The 15834-nt window shown below is 35.4% G+C and overlaps 1 protein-coding gene across 9 annotated transcripts in view; it reads left to right on the top strand.

The window, feature by feature from the left end:
• The window catches only part of INTS6 (integrator complex subunit 6), a 48305-nt gene that overhangs the window by 5844 nt on the left and 26627 nt on the right, over window positions 1–15834 (top strand). For all 9 annotated transcript variants that reach the window (XR_003254829.1, XR_003254828.1, XR_003254827.1 and 6 more), the window contains exon 2: window positions 13882–13971. Coding sequence is in view for 5 of the 9 variants with exons in the window: in XM_026073676.1 (XP_025929461.1) it covers window positions 13882–13971 (90 nt within the window). In the remaining 4 variants the exon portion in view is untranslated. The remainder of the gene's footprint in view (window positions 1–13881; window positions 13972–15834) is intronic.

The raw sequence follows: 15834 nt of genomic DNA on the forward strand, positions 1-15834 counted from the left end.
TGTGGCTGTAACCTTTAGGCATGCCATCTGGTCCATTCCTTCCTTGAAACATTTAATTTTTATGTAATTTTGTTTCATGGTATCCTTTAATGTGAGCCATTGCAAGCATTGTTGCCAGTGTCTTTTTCACATCGGGAGGTGGAACTGCATGCTTTTTGGTGAACCTTGTTGCTCTGGGAAAGCTGAAAGTCTTAAAAATAGCAATCACTTCAAACTTGCGTGTTCTTAAACTCATCTGGTTCTAATTCAGCATATTTTTAAAGAAGAATTAAAAAGTTAAAACAAGCTTGCACAAAATATTTTTTTCCTGGTCAACATGATCTCATCAGTCTGTTTCATTAACAGAAACAAGGGAGGAACTTCCTCATGTTTTGAAAATCAAAGGTGCTTTGGCCATTTTGGTTCTTTAAGTGCTTAGTATAAGCAATAAAAGTTGATTTGGAGGGGGTATTACCTTAATATGTTAGTTGTGACTTTGATTTTAAAGATGAGGTGAGGGCAGTCATGCTGCCAAAGCTTAAGCAGCTGATCTAGGTGTCTGTCTTTGGCTGGTATTCTTGGCYTTACTGAAGAGTGAGCAGAGGAAGTCTGAGGGCAATTTGGAGTACCAAAATTATATCTCTTGCCCTGACTTTTTTGTCTGGAGAAGCTTATCTGCCTCGGTTCATTGACRACTCCTTAGATATACTAGCTTTCTTAGGTGCTTAAAGGTAGGTGGCCTGTAGTTGAAGTAGTCTTGACTTTGGACATCCATTTGCACTTCATCACAGCCAAATGTCAGGGAAGCAAAGCAAAAGCTTGTATTTATGTTATGATCATGGCAGGGAAGATTAAACCCTGTAGATACAGAGCCCAGAGATCGCTTATGTTGTGAAGCATGAGTTTTTATTTTTTTCCTCTGGTGTCTGCATCATTATGTTTATTCTCTTTAAGCCTGTTTTCACTTACTGAATAGCTACAATTTCTAAGCCTTGGATTTCTGTTGTAGATGGTCCATATGGCTTGAAGGGAGAAGGGAAGAAATGTTATTCATGTATACCTCTGATTTTCCTTATTCAACTGAGGCTCAATTGAAACTGTAATTGTGTTGCATGAGTCCTGCTTGCTGTTACTTTTTTCTTCTTGTAATATATTGTGTACCTTTAACAACAAAATGAGTCTTTTAGTTCACAGAATATTCCCATATCTGCATCTCCCACTTAAAGAACATATTAATGTTTCTGTTTCATGCTGTGATTTTTAGCATTGTATCATGTGACCCTTTTTTCAAGTTGTTTTCAACTGCTCTTTATGCAACAGAGCAGAACTTCATATAATTTGTGATCCTGTTTTAGTATCTGGCTAATCCAGAACTCTATCAAGATGTGTGGTTTGCATTGCATGATTAGGGTGTTAGTTTTAATTGTTCGAAGTGTAGACCAGTCTTACTTCAGAAAAAGGTAGTACTTCAAATAGGAGATAATGGTCATTTGAGTATTTAGGATAAATCTTTGTTGTGTATCAAAAGAAGGTGGACTAGCCAGTGACCCAGCAGATATTTCTGATGACCCTGTAGTATATATCTGTGGTGTCTATAAAAGATACCAGATGATCATGAAGTGTTTCCTACTCATCAACATATTTTTACTGTCATAATTCTAAATGTTGATAGCAAATAGGATTTTAAGTTCTTTATTGTTCTCCGTATATCTTATTTTAAGTTAAGATGGAAAGGTGGTATTTAAGGGATCTAGTACTGTGAAACTGACCCCAATGGACGAGATGTTTCAAAAATGTAGTGTACAGGCAATTTCAGTTTTATAGTAATGAGAAATCAAGTATTTGTTATCTGGGCACCTGTTGTTCTCATTCTAGAGACAGTATCTCTGCCAAGTTAATTGACTTGCCCTAGCTTACATAAATCTCCAGTCCACTATAGATTTAAGCCTAAATTTTTCCAGTGGGAAATTGGGTTAGTGCCTACAGCTATATAAAGCAGGCAGGTAGGAAGTCACTAGCTGCAAGACATGATATTAACTTTAATTGGGAAACTTGAATGAGTATGTTTGGGAAACTGAATAGATAAGATTTCTGGTTGCATGAGAGGACAACAGATTTGTCAAAATCTGATCTGCTGTTTTGCTAAAAATGGGCAGTAAGTGTGGGTCTTGCAGCACTGCAGTGGTAGATAACTAGAGTAGTAGATAAATAAAGCGTTGATTATGTCTAATGTAGATCCATGGCTTTAACATTGAGGTCTTTTAAAAAAAGACTGATCTGGCAGGAACTGTGATACAGATTGTATGGTTTCTGACTATAACTGAAGGATATACATATTGAAAATTGTGCTTCATATGCCATTGTTGACTTGGCCAGGAAGCTTTTACCTGAGTAATCACATTTGGTGTCTACTCAGTGGAGCCACTCTCACTTTCCTTATCTTATGGGTTTTTCTATCTACATGTTACTGCTGCTGCTTGTGGAGAAAAGAGTGTTAATCTGATTTCATCCAATGTGGTAATGTTTGAGGATAAATGATCCGAATATGCTATGCATTTTGTCAATGTCTCCTTGAGTCAAAAAGCTACGTTTAACAAATCCAGCATATTTGTCACAGGAATTAATTTAAGACTGACATTTTTGCTTTTGTGTACAGTGTACAGAACATGAGCAAAAAGTGGCTATCTCTTTCCACCCAACACCCAGACCCCAGGGTCTTTGAATCCCACAATGTTGACTTGATTTTATCATTGCTATTTGTAAGACAGGTGAAGTGGTATCCATCTCCTAGCTGTCTGCTCTGCTCCACTCCTGAGCTTATGGCCCCCTCAAGAGGTCAAAGTTGTGCTAAACTTGAAGCAAGTTGTGACTGTGACGTGAAATTAAAGTGCTGACTGATTCAGATAGTTCAATATGCTGGACTGTGAAATGTGGTGGTTCAGAATCTGTTTTGTAGTAGTTAAGTCGCTCCGGCTGTAGTGGTGATGAACTCCAAGAGAGAATCATGGTGGAGTGTTGGGGCAGCTCTCTGATGTTCATGCATCAATATGCCACCTTCAGGCTGCCTATCAGTACTCTGGGTTAATACCCCCCTCCAAAAAAAGGGGAGAATTTTGTATGCAGCCCTCTCTTCAGCTTTTTCACCTTGGGTTTTTTTGGTGTTTCACTACTTTGTATGCTGGCAATAGTGAAACTTGCCTTTCTCCAGTATATGGAGAACACAGGCCTGGCTTAGCGTTATGAATTCCGCTGCCTGAGCCAGGACCAGCTATGTAAAGTCATGGCTGTGAAGCAGAAAGGCTGAGATAATTAGGGACTTGATCCAAAGCCTGACAAGGTCAATTATTTTTGGAAGAAAACATTTAGAAATATTTGTAGGAAATATGATCAAAATAATCTTGAAAGCCAGGTTCTTTGGGGCTGACTTTAAAGTTGTTATGTTTGGGTCTGGATTGGTTATTTTGGCATTTGTTTTTCTGAAGTTTATATAATCTGTTTTTTAGCAGCTTGCATTTGCTTAATTCAGCCACTTAGATTTCTAATAAGTTTGGAAACCTCCATGATTAGTCTGCTGATTTATCCAAATTCAGAGTGATTCTACCAGTGATTCATTACTAATCTAACTTGCTGATAACATGTATCCCTTTAAGTGACAACTTCCATTGCTTTAAAAATAAGTTCCAGATATGGTTACAGTTGTTTTGCTGTTTATATATTTCAATTAATTTTGTGCAAAAAAGTTAAACTTCTTTCATTTTCAGGATTATCATAAATCTGTCACTTCAGTGCTTACACATTTAAAATATTAGTAGGGTTTTTTTTGTTGTTCTTCAGTTCGTTGCTGTTCTTCACTGTTCAGTTATGTGCTGGAGTTCACTATATATGAAGTCCATTCTACATTTTTCTGAGGATGGCAAGTAGTGAACTATTGTCATAAATTGCAAAAGACTCAAGGACTGAATTGTTTTTGAAACTTATCAAGGATATAGTCTAAACTGGAGCACTTAGAAGTTAATCAAGAAGTTATCACTTACATAATATGTTATTTAGAACTCAATTAAATTTGTTCTTAGATGAAAGAAACAGGACAAACTTTTATACTAAAGTGGCATTTTTGAAACTATATGATTTAGGAACATTAGTTTCATTGTTTTTCATTGAGTCTTGGGGTTTGAAGTCTGATATCTTAAATTTTACTGTGTGTTCATCATTCCTGTATTGTTCAGTATTAGCCTAGTCTATAAAAATGCTTCTTTGACATACATCCCTTCTGTTTTCACACATGCACAATTCAGTATGGAGATTTTGTATTCCAAAATGATTCTCTCTGCTTTTGGCTGCTTTGAGTTACTTTTACAGTGGTGTTTCTTGCTGTTAGTTTCATTTTTGTTCTTAGCACAAATGTTTGGAGTACAACTCTGAAATGACTGAAGTTGCACAACAGGTAGTTAAATAGTCTTTAAGCAATATATCCAGTGCCAGATTTGGGAACCTAGAACGTGTAAAGTTATGAGCTTCTAAAAAAATGATACTAAGCACAGATAACTCTTTGTGTTGCACATTTCAAGATGGATATGCACATTTCAAGATGGATATGCAATGAAGTAATTATAGAACTTAATTTGTAAGCTCAGGCAAAGCAAGAAGATTATATGCTTAAATATATTTCTATGATTTTTTTTGACCTAGGATTTGGGATTTATTTTCTTAGGCAATTCAGATGTTCTGTCTTCATAACCCTTTTACCTATAGTAGGTGATATTTGATTTGATCCTTGCTTTTGCTGTAGGGCTTCCAGAATAAGAAAAAACTGTAAGATGACATGTGTTTGGAGCTTTAGTAGTTGACTGAAGCCATAAATCATTACATGTTGTAGGTCTAAGCATTGATATTAAATTATTAAATAGCTGCTGAAAAATGTATCCCTTTTAATTTTCAGTTTCATAACTTTATTTAGTTCTTTACCTCTCTGATCAGGAGGATGCAGTCTTTTTTGGGTCTTGCAAACCTTAGTATGTCATTCTGGCTCTCATTCTCTTAATAAAATGATTTGTGCTGAATGGAAGAATAGCAGTATAGACCTTTAAGGTGTTTGTTACAGTCATGAGATGTGGTCTGGTTGCTTTATCGTCTTTTGATGTTCTGAGTATGAGGAGCAAGTGACTTTTTCATCCCATTTCATCCATCCTAACAACCTGAAATCTCCTTTTCTTAAATGGAACTTACGTAGCCTGTGTTATGAACATAGCTACTGTTTCAAGGATGCTCCCTTTATTCATATTCTGTAACTGGTGTGCTGATGAGTTTAATATCTGATCTGGGTTTAAGAATAGTCTGCTGCTGCACTTGTGTTGTTTTGAAGAACCCTTTGCTAACTCTTGTTTCATATTACCACTTTTGTTTAAGCCTGCAACTCATTTATTCTGTCACCTGAAATACAAAAAACTTTAATCATACTACAGAGCAAAGATCGCTTAATCTGCTGTTAATCTGTAGTGTCACTAGGGGATGAAGTGACAACCATGTAACTATCTTCCATAATCTTCCATAGACATGCCAAATAAGAAACTTGTGATTACTGCATGTCTTGGATGTTGGAGCAACTCTTAAGTATTTGTAATTTAGTTAACTAAAGAAGAATTGTCTAGGACATGAAAAATTACTTTGCCTGTAGTAATCTTGCTATAGCCTGTAGTGAAGGATAGTTGTACTCAAATGAATACAGGTTTTGGGATCTCTTTACCTCATGGAGGGAAGATCCTTTGTGGTAGTCACCGTTGCTGCAAAATCCTTTGGATCGATACCCCGACTTTCGGTGTGTGAATGAGTGGAGGAGAAATCAAGGCTGCTTAAACTGCATTCTCCATTTCTTTTGGAGAAAAGAAGATGAGTTAGTGGAAGTATTAGTTTAGACCTTGCTAAATTCTAAGAGAGTGTTTCTTAAAACTCCATTCTTTAAGAAGATAAAATAGTTCTTCCTATCTCTTAGCTTCAAAAACAAAAAAGGAAAGGGGGGGATACAGCTGAATGTTTGTGGCCAAGGCTTCCAAATGATAGGGAAATAGAATAAGGGCAAAGGATCAAAAAAGGCAAAACCGGAATAACAGTATGTTCTTTTCTTCTTTTCAGAAACAGTGAACTATTGGATTAAACATAGAGGTAGATCAAGAGTGTAGAGTGCCATGACTGATTMCTTTTAATTTGTGCTATTACAATCATTTCTTACAAACCTTTCTTTAGGTATGCACACTCATAGAAAAAAGTACTTATCTGTTTCTGTGTATTTTGAGACAGTATTGATACAGAACATGCCTCAGGTTTTTTAATCTCATTGTTATGTGATTAGCACATAAAAAGATATGTTTTATTAACTTGTGCCCCCTCTGCTGGCTAGTTTCACAATTACAAAGTAAAAATACAAATTTATGTTGATGAGAAACTCTGATACACAATTTTAGCCAAACATCAATTGTAAAAGTTTCTTTTATGGGATTAAAGCTATGATGAAAACCTTGTTAGCTCAATTTATGGGAATCGGTAGTGATGTTTGGAATTGGTGCTCTCACAAATCATCATGTCGCTCATAGTGTGCTGTTATCATTGTGGGCTATTCATTCAAGCTCAGTCAAGACTCATTCAGCATTCATCAAACCATTTTCTTTCCCTCATYCCTCAGTGGTAGAGGGATTTGTTTTTGCTACCCTGTGTTCAAATTCCTTATGGACTTGGTTAAATTGTTGCATATATAGAGGAGCCAGATCTTTATGGATCTTGGGACTATTGAGGGCTGCACTTCGAGCTCCTAGCAACCTGCTGCTATCATTTGTATTCCAGATAACAGTTGCTTTCACAAGAAGTGGTGAAACTCTCTTCTTTTGCATAAAGTAAGTCTTTGTGGAGCTCTCTCAAGTTCTCCTTAGTAGGAGATTAATTTAACTGTGTTCTTCCTGAAACATGTCTTTAAGGGTGAGACAGTATTCCCACCTGCTGAGCTTGAAAGGATGGCAGGGCATGAGTCCTCCCATCTTGGATACTGCAAGGATAACAAAAAGGTTTCAGTGCTGTGATAATGTGGGTCTGTACCCCAGATGTTTATGGCCTGCAGACCTTGAAGAACTAGCGTTAATTGTAAATAGCCTCCCTCTGTTTTTTATAACTTTCAGAAAAATACTGGCCTTTTTCATGGTGGTACTGGAATTCCTGAATAGTATTTTGCTAGGTTATTTCATAAGGTTCCAGTCTCTCTTCTTTGCTATTGAAAAAGCCATCAAGAGAGATTTCTGTTTTATATTAAAATTTCTTCTATTACTTGGAGACTAACAGACTTCAAAACACTTGTATCCTGGGTAAGACTCAAAATGGTTAGTTTAGCTTTCATAAAACTTTCTTGTGAGGCTACTGAAAACGATCTTGAAATACATCCACAGTACAAATATTTGATATTCTAGTAGTAACTCAAAACTACTATCACTGCAAAGTTTTATTATCTTTTGAATTACCAACAGGGAATGTAACAAAATCTTAGAGGTAGCAAGACAAAGATGGTGGTTAGTAGCCTTCTTCATGCATGAAGCCTGACTTGTCAGAGAGATCTTCATCATGTGCAGAATTCCAGTATATTCTTCAGCTTTTAGTCACTCGGGCTTAAATCATTGGGGTCTGTCTGACACTTACACAGTGGTTCCCATTCATGGAATCAGTTTCAATTCCAAGACAGCCATAATGAAGAAAGTTAAATGCAGTTTCAAAGCTGTTTTTATCATGCAGCATCAGTCCCTTGGATAATACCGTGATGTAATTCCTAGGTACTTTGCTTTAGCAGGCTTGGCTTTCCTAGGYGGTCTGGCCACAGGATCACGGAGCTCCTGTGGCGTATCCGGTGAGAAGTTAGGGTCAGTAATGTTCTGGTAGACCCTGCTTGCTCTTCTTGCTCTTTTTCCCCCCAGCATATTCTTCATTGCGTTTTGGAAAGTCAGTGAGTATCGTAGTGTGTTTGTGCTAAATATTAGTTAGATGGTATGCAGCATAGCTTCCTCTGGGAAAGCTATTTAGAGCCGTTTTGCTTCTTATCAGGTAGTAGGAAAGAATTTACTACTCCACTGAACTAGAAAGCTTGTTCATCTCTGAGTACTTTATACTGTGTACGTATATATGCATAGTTATGGTGCATGTCTACATGCATTAAAAAAATCTTAAAGGCAAAGTAGTTTGTAGTAACGGTTGTATAGCCAATTATATATTCACTAAAATACTAATAAGATCCCAATGTATTCAGCTATGTTTGGAACTTGGGAAACCGTTACGTGAATGCCTAAAATAGAATTGAATCTACAGTTCTTCATGACTATATTGATTGGCTTTCCAGGGATAATGGGCAATAGTGAAAGCTGCTGAAAATGTAAGTGGAACAGATCAGTTGAACAAGGTGCTGCAGCTCTTATGTAGCTGACTATCAGAGCATGGAGCAGTTCTTACACACCTCTGTGTACTTGATTGACAATACTCTGCCTCGAGCAATTAAGGGAGAAGTCTCTAACAAATGAAATGTTAAATTAGCATTTTAAACATTTCATAATTTTGCTAAAGCATGACTGAAATTGCTGAGATATAAAAGGGAGTATCAGCATATTACTGTGGTAGACTTTGACCATTTGTTTTAGACTACTGAAATTCAAATTCGGTCTAATGGTATTTTTTAAACTGTTACCAGTTTAGAGTCCTAGTTATGGGTATAAATCCTCCAGCATCAACAATTCTGTTGTAATTCTGATATTTTTAGATTTCTTTTAAAACTATTATTTTTGAACAGTTGTTGCTCACAGATTCTCATGATCAATTATGAGAATCCTTACCTGTTAAATTTGGAAGAAAATGAATTGAAAAATCTAATAGTACACTTCTGTACTTCCTAGTCAGATAACTAAATTCACCTTACTGGCTATTAGGGCTGATACTTCTGAAAGTAAAAAGAGGCTATTGAGATAATTTGATGTATGATGGATGTGCAAGAGAACTTTTATTCTTCTTTTAAATGCCATGATGTAGTAAATGAAAGCATTCCTTTTAGACACCTCATCATGATCTTAAAATAAGTGCAAGGAAGCTTTTTGTGTAAACTTTTTCCCAGTGACTAGCAGTATGTTCAGTTAACAATGTGCACTTTTTTTCAGTTTACATTTAATTTCAACTTCGAGTCTTTGGATTTTCCTTATGTGTGAAACTTTTGCACTACTAAATACTTTTTTTCTATCATAAGTGCTTGTTGAATAGGTAATTTTTAGTCTCTTTGACTTGTTCTTTTTGTAAGTCATGTTTTTACCTCTGCTGTTTCTTAAGTTTTTGAACATGTCTGACTTTGAAAATAATATTTAACTGTGTGCATGAGATAACAGTAGTCTAAAATCAAATTTCTCTTATTGCATGTTCCATGTTTGCACATCCAGAGACCACAATTGCTTTTTAATTGCTTTATCTGTACACCTTGAGGAAGGAAAAAAATATGTGGATGCATTCATCAATCATGCTGAAACTAGTTACTAAGCTTATTTGCCTATGAAAGCGAATGTGTAGTTTTGACAATTGTAACCAGACAATAATGTCACTCGATAATTTCATACCGTTCTGGCTCAATCTAAGGCTCCTTCTCAGGATGTCACGCAAACCTGAGTGGGCTAGGTGTGCCCCTTACTGTGACTAGAGAGCGCTATCTGTTGGCCAGGAGCTTTGTAATGTCCTTGGCTCTTGCTTCGTTTTGTATTATGTGACCACAGAGCTACTTCATCTGGAGACCGAAGAAATGGTGACTAATGAAACTGAATTGCTTTGTGACTTGGAACAAATAGTTAGGAAGCTATCAAATTGTTCTGAAGAACTCATGTTACTGAACAGTTGTGTTAGTTTTAGCGCTTTGGATCTCTTGCCCTGTTATTTACAATAATTTTAAATAGCTTTCTCCCAAAATGAAATGTATGGGGGTTTTGTCTCTTTGTGCATCTGTTCTTGAAAAGGCAGATTGTAGGTGAATGAAAAAACCCTCTCGTACCACTTTCTAACACCTGGTGATTGAATAGAATGATCAAATATTATAATCTCAGGTGCTTCTTCCTTGGTATGTTTTTTCACCACTGCAAGAAGCCTTCAGAAGGAAGAACATATTATTCAAAGGAATTTGCAGTCAGATGACTGTAGCAGCTGTGTGGACTAAAATGAATACCAAATGAGCCAATTTGCCTGTATGACAGGTTTAACTGAAGTCCCTTTAGGAACTAGTTGCCACTGAATTTTCTGAAAGAAAAATAATGTTTAGCTTTTCCAAGATATTGTTTATAAGCAAATACAGCTTAAATAAGCAAATAAAGTCTAAAAGAATACTGGAAAATACCCTTCCTTTTATTGTAGCTTGAGCAGTAAATTGAGACTCAAACTGCCACAGTTTAAATGCAGCAGTTGAGTTTCTAGACTCTAAAATGTTTATTCACTGTCAATGATAGATAACATAGAAACAGAAGTATCTTTGCTTATGTGCTTGTTAGAATAAGCCTTTATAATGCTAGCATAAATTGCAAGCAAGGATCTTGTGTTTCCCAGGCATTGATACTGAGGCTGAGCTGATGTTTACCCTACTTAAAGAACTCAGCTTTTCATGTGCTTCACACTTTGAATCTTTCATTYTCCTCTTTAGGAATGTTAACTACTGTTAAAAATTTGGTGCTGGATTAATTTTGCTTTTGACATGAACTAAAGCTCATGGTGATTAGTTAGTTGTAAGAGTAAGTTGTAAGCAAACCTATTAATATTTATACCTCATCTCAAATTGTATACTGGACTGATTTCCAATACATTTCAGCATATCTGTAACTTGCCAAAGAATTGATAATTGTGCTCTGTCACTGTTTCACTGATTATAAGTAAAATAATTGAGCCATGTTGAATTGATTTCATATATATTCACAGTCAATGGTGTAGTTGTGTATTTTAAAGACTGTTATTTCTAAGATGTGTAAATTCAGTGTTTTATTATAATAGTATATTTCAAAAGAAAGGAAAATAGAAAATAACATGATTAGCTTGAAATGTGAAATAAAGGTCTAAAACAGTAATTGACAAAAGTGCTGCAGCTTATAAAAAGGTGATGTGCCTAAGTCTTTTGAAATTTCCTTTTGCCAAATCCTAAAACATTTCTAAATTCTGATAATTTATGTGAAAATATATATATATATTTTTTTAAACAAACACCTGACTTAATGCTGATTTTTATACTTTTCTATGGGTAAGGTGAGGAGAAGAGTCAAAAGAATCAGTGGTCTCCTTTAAAAATTAATGACTGAAATTTTTGGTGAAAAATAGGAAACTTCAATAATAGGCCTTTTAGCTTAAATTCTTCCTTCTTGATATATATTTTGATTGCTTCTGCTCCTTTAGGTGGAACACAGATATTCATTTCATGTTTCTGAATTGCATGCAGTTGTGAATTGAGTCCAGCTGATAAGTGAACTCAGCTCTGTTCGCTTGTCTTTAAATACTACTTTGACTTGATTTCATCGCTTCTTTTTAGAGAAGACAATGTTCACAGCTATACTGATGAACTGATGAACTAAAAATTACTGTATTTTCACATGTAATTAGTAAAGAAGAGATTTCCAAGGGAAACTTTCCCTTTTTACTTACTGTGGTATATAGTATTCAGTCACAGTGCATTGCTGGTGTTTTTACAGTTAACCTGTCGATTATATATGTGAAAATATGACAGATCTTTTTGATCAGAGATTCTCAAATCAGTTGTTACTCTGGCTACAAATGAACATTGTTCTTGTTCTAGTGAGAATAGATTCTTGCTTTTGTAAATATGTTTTTATATTATTTGCATTCTTAACAGTATCTTGGACATCATCTCTTTTACAGTTAAAATGCTTGAGAAATTAGTCATAAGATAGTCTGAGACTGAAGCTGGTATTCAGCAAATCTCCCTCAGACTTTTTCTTGGAGCTGAAGCTTAGAATCTCTATTTCATTTGTTATAATTTCATAATCATTTTGAGCCCAAAGTGTTTAAATTTAAAGCTTAAATTTTAGATAAATAAAATGGTAAAGATTATAATTAGGGTACACAAAAACATTTAAGATAATAAGACTGAACTATAGGGGTTGTCAGAGTTGTAGTTGTCATTGAATTTTTAATATTCATACTTCAAATTATAAATTGCACCAGAATAAATTGCATTAGAAGAACATCTTCTATAATAGTCTAAATCTAAAATCACAAGTTTATTATCTTTTTGCTATCATTTAGTAGTGATAGAATCAACGTGTTTCTTTTATGTTCAGTGTTGAAGAGAACAATATCCTTTTCCTCAGGTTAGAARCCCCATTTTAAATATTATTCCAGTGCAACAGAATTAGCTTCCAGCTGATAATTTGCAGTTGGAATGAACTACTAGTTGGCAGAATAATGTACCATAACTGTTCTTGAGAGTTAAATAAGACTAAATATTCTTGAGAAACTATTTTAATTAAAATTAAGTTTGAGTGTCTTCAAATTATTCTGAGTAATTGTTTAAATTGGATTATAAACTAGCTTACTTTTTGTGGAAGAGATTGATCTTTACTGTTTAATTTCTATTTTTGTGTAGTTTTTTTCTTTAGTAATGATGTGCTATATTAAAAGAAATCTTATGATTTTCACAAAGTTTTGAGAAAACATTGAGCAAATAATCTTTTATGCTTCAATTTTTCTGTTGGCCTGTAGTAAATTATAAAGATGTTGCCACTTAAAACTAGACACCTCTTACCAAATGTATTTGAAATTCAGTACGGTGATACTTCCATTCTAAACACACAATGAGTAGGTGATCCTTCATATTAAATGGGTTTTAAAGAATGGATCTGAAAGGTCTTTTTATTAATACCTATTAATTCTATCTCCATGTTTTTGGAATGAATTAAAAGTATTCATGAAATAGTTTTTGTTTATGTCAATATATAGTTGTTTTTGATTATATGATTTTGTTTATATACTGATTATGGCAGCAAAGGTTAATGAAATAGGAACTTCAAGCATGTAGTAAGGGGTAGCCAGATTAATGGTGCAGTGCCTTTCCAGACATTAATATTAGACAAAACTGGCAAAAAAGAACATGCATTTTGGTAGGCTTTTGGTCTAGTTGTATTTTTACTCATTGTTTTCTGAAGAAGAAAAACAGGCCTCAAGCTTGGGGATGAAAAGAGACTAGAAGCCATTAAACAAAAGTTTGTGGTGGCCTTTATGCCTTTTCTGTCTTCAATCCTAGCTAGAGTGAAATGTGCTTACTCAGCTTGGATTTGATATGTCCATGGATTACTTTGAAATCCTTTTCTTTCAGGAGGCACTGAAGGCTCTTAGCGTACTGGTGGCAGAAATAGGAAGTGCCAAAAGCAAACCAGGTCTTTTTGTTACTGTTAAACAGGTTGAACAGCTTCGTCAGTGGTATCACAGAAYGTCTTACCTTGTATATGCTTGTATCTTAAATGATTCATGTAGAAAGTTAATTTTTTAAATTATTTAAGTTGTTTCTGAAGTAAGTGTTGCATGCATGGTTGAACTGCTTGGGTCAGAACATAATGGGGGCTATTCAATTCAAAATTTTCCTTCATACACAAAGTGTTAGTTCTTAACCATAGGATCGTGATCTCAGGGTACTACAAAAATGCATTATATGCATTTATTGAATGCAAGTACCTAGCTTTATATGACCAAACTGTAATAAGGTTGAGAAACCCATAGCACTGTACTGTTGTACATGGGAATAAACGCTTTCCTAGGGCCTCATCCTTTTGTCAGTGGGTATCAATGACAGTTTAAGGACTGAACAGAAGCTTACAAATTTGTTACAGCATTTTTAATGAAATTACTTTTTTTTTCCTTTAGGGAAGAAACCCCTTTTTTCTGGAGCCAGCAATAATTATAACCGTTACTGATGGGAATAAATTAACTACTACCAGTGGGATACAGGAAGAGGTAAGATCTGACCTCTGTTTACAATGAACTATACCAAACACTGCATTAGAATGCTGTTACAGTAGGATCATGAATGACTCTTCAAAAGTATGCTTGTTAATTGCTTAAACTTGCATGATTTTTCCTTTAACTTGAGATAATTTTATGCAATAGTACTGCAAAAATCTGAATAGCTCTTTTTTCTTATCACATGAACTTCTGGCAGAAACATGTAGTACAACTTTTGTTCTGTTTAGTTGACTCATTGTCTCACTGTTTCTGTCAAATGAGGTCATGGCTTTTCAAATATGTTAGCAAAAAAAATTGATTTCTGCGAAGCGTGTATATCTTTAACTGATATAGATCTAAATTCTTTGCATATAGACCCAAATTAATGCAGTGATTTCCCAAAGGATGTGGCCACTAGGGAATAGATGAAGCACATACCTCTTTCACAGGGGTCGCTTCAGTGACTGCTGATTGCAATGTCCTTATGATCTAAAAAGCTGAAGAATGTATCTCAAATTAAATTTATAGAACAGTTTAAAACACCAGATTTTAGTAAACTGAAGTACATGTTCAGACATCTAGCAAATGGAGCTGAGACACTGAACAATTTCAACAGCTGTGAAAGGTCTATGAAGTATAAGCTGTTGGCTGTACTGACTGTTGGACTCTTTCCTTGAAAAGATGGAGGTGTTCTCTCGGAATAGGGCTGGTCTGAGTGCCTCACACTGCCACTCCAGGCAGCGGGAAAAAAAAATGAGGCTCTTTCCCTTTTCAGGGAAAAGGCTAATGTCCAAAGGACTGTTCTGAGACTTAAAGAAAAGGTTCAGGCTTTTCTATGTAGTAGACCACATTTGAATAAACAGATTAGCTTGCTGGGCATCACCATTCATTAGTTATTCAAACTTCTCCTGTTGTATTGCATTTTTATGGCGTTTACAGAAGTTCTTTGTATGGAAAGGTGGTATGTGAGTATTTTTGTAATGTGTCTGACTTGCAGGAAAAAGTTGAGTGACTGACTTTTTTCAAAGCCAAGTTGAGTATATATTCTATAAGGAGTAMTAACAAATAGCTGTAGTCAGTAACTGAAAGGGCATGCCTGGATCCAAGATATCAGATAGTTAGCTGTATAAAACCTCATTTTCACTGCTTTTTTTTTTAATCCAAAAAGCTATTTTCAGCTAAGTCCAGTGATTGATTGGGTGTGGTCCAAAATACTGAGTAGAATAGCAGCATCATATCTGTCCTGATTCTCAGTGAGTTACTGTTGATTAAACAGAGGGCAGGTTGTCACTTTACACTCCTACACCATGTAGCACTGTTAGCAGCAGAATCCTGGTGATTTTTTTTGAACAGCCAGTTGGGTAAGCAGTGAGCTTCAAATGCTTAATGCTTTTTCAGCTTAGACTTTGCAAGAAGACTTTTTCTTCTGGTCAGGCAACCACTTGGTTACACATTCATGTTTTTAAATTGCTGTGAGTTATATTGAGACACGCATTTGATGTCTGCTTTTTAAATCTGCATTAGGCTTGGCTCTTCAGCAATGCTGACCGTTAGGTGTGTATATGCTAGTGTTTTACAGCCTCATGAGTAAGGTGCTTCATGACAAAAAAATAAAAAGGCACTTCCAAGATCTGATGATTGCTAAACTACGTTCTACAGAGGCCGCATCTGCCCGACCAGTGATAGTGGATTAATGATTTCTTGGTAAATGAGCAGATTCAAAGGCATGTTGCCTTCTGGAGAAGCTGAAAGTGACCACTGTTCTTACTTTCTGCAAAACAAAATGCAAGATTCTTTGAGTGCTTTTCTATATGTGTTGACAGGATATGTATTTCATACCCAATGCTGGATGTGATTTTTTTTTTTTTTTTTTTT

Source organism: Apteryx rowi, unplaced genomic scaffold, assembly GCF_003343035.1.
Source record: "Apteryx rowi isolate R43461 unplaced genomic scaffold, aptRow1 scaffold_372, whole genome shotgun sequence".
In the NCBI taxonomy this organism is placed as follows: domain Eukaryota; kingdom Metazoa; phylum Chordata; class Aves; order Apterygiformes; family Apterygidae; genus Apteryx; species Apteryx rowi.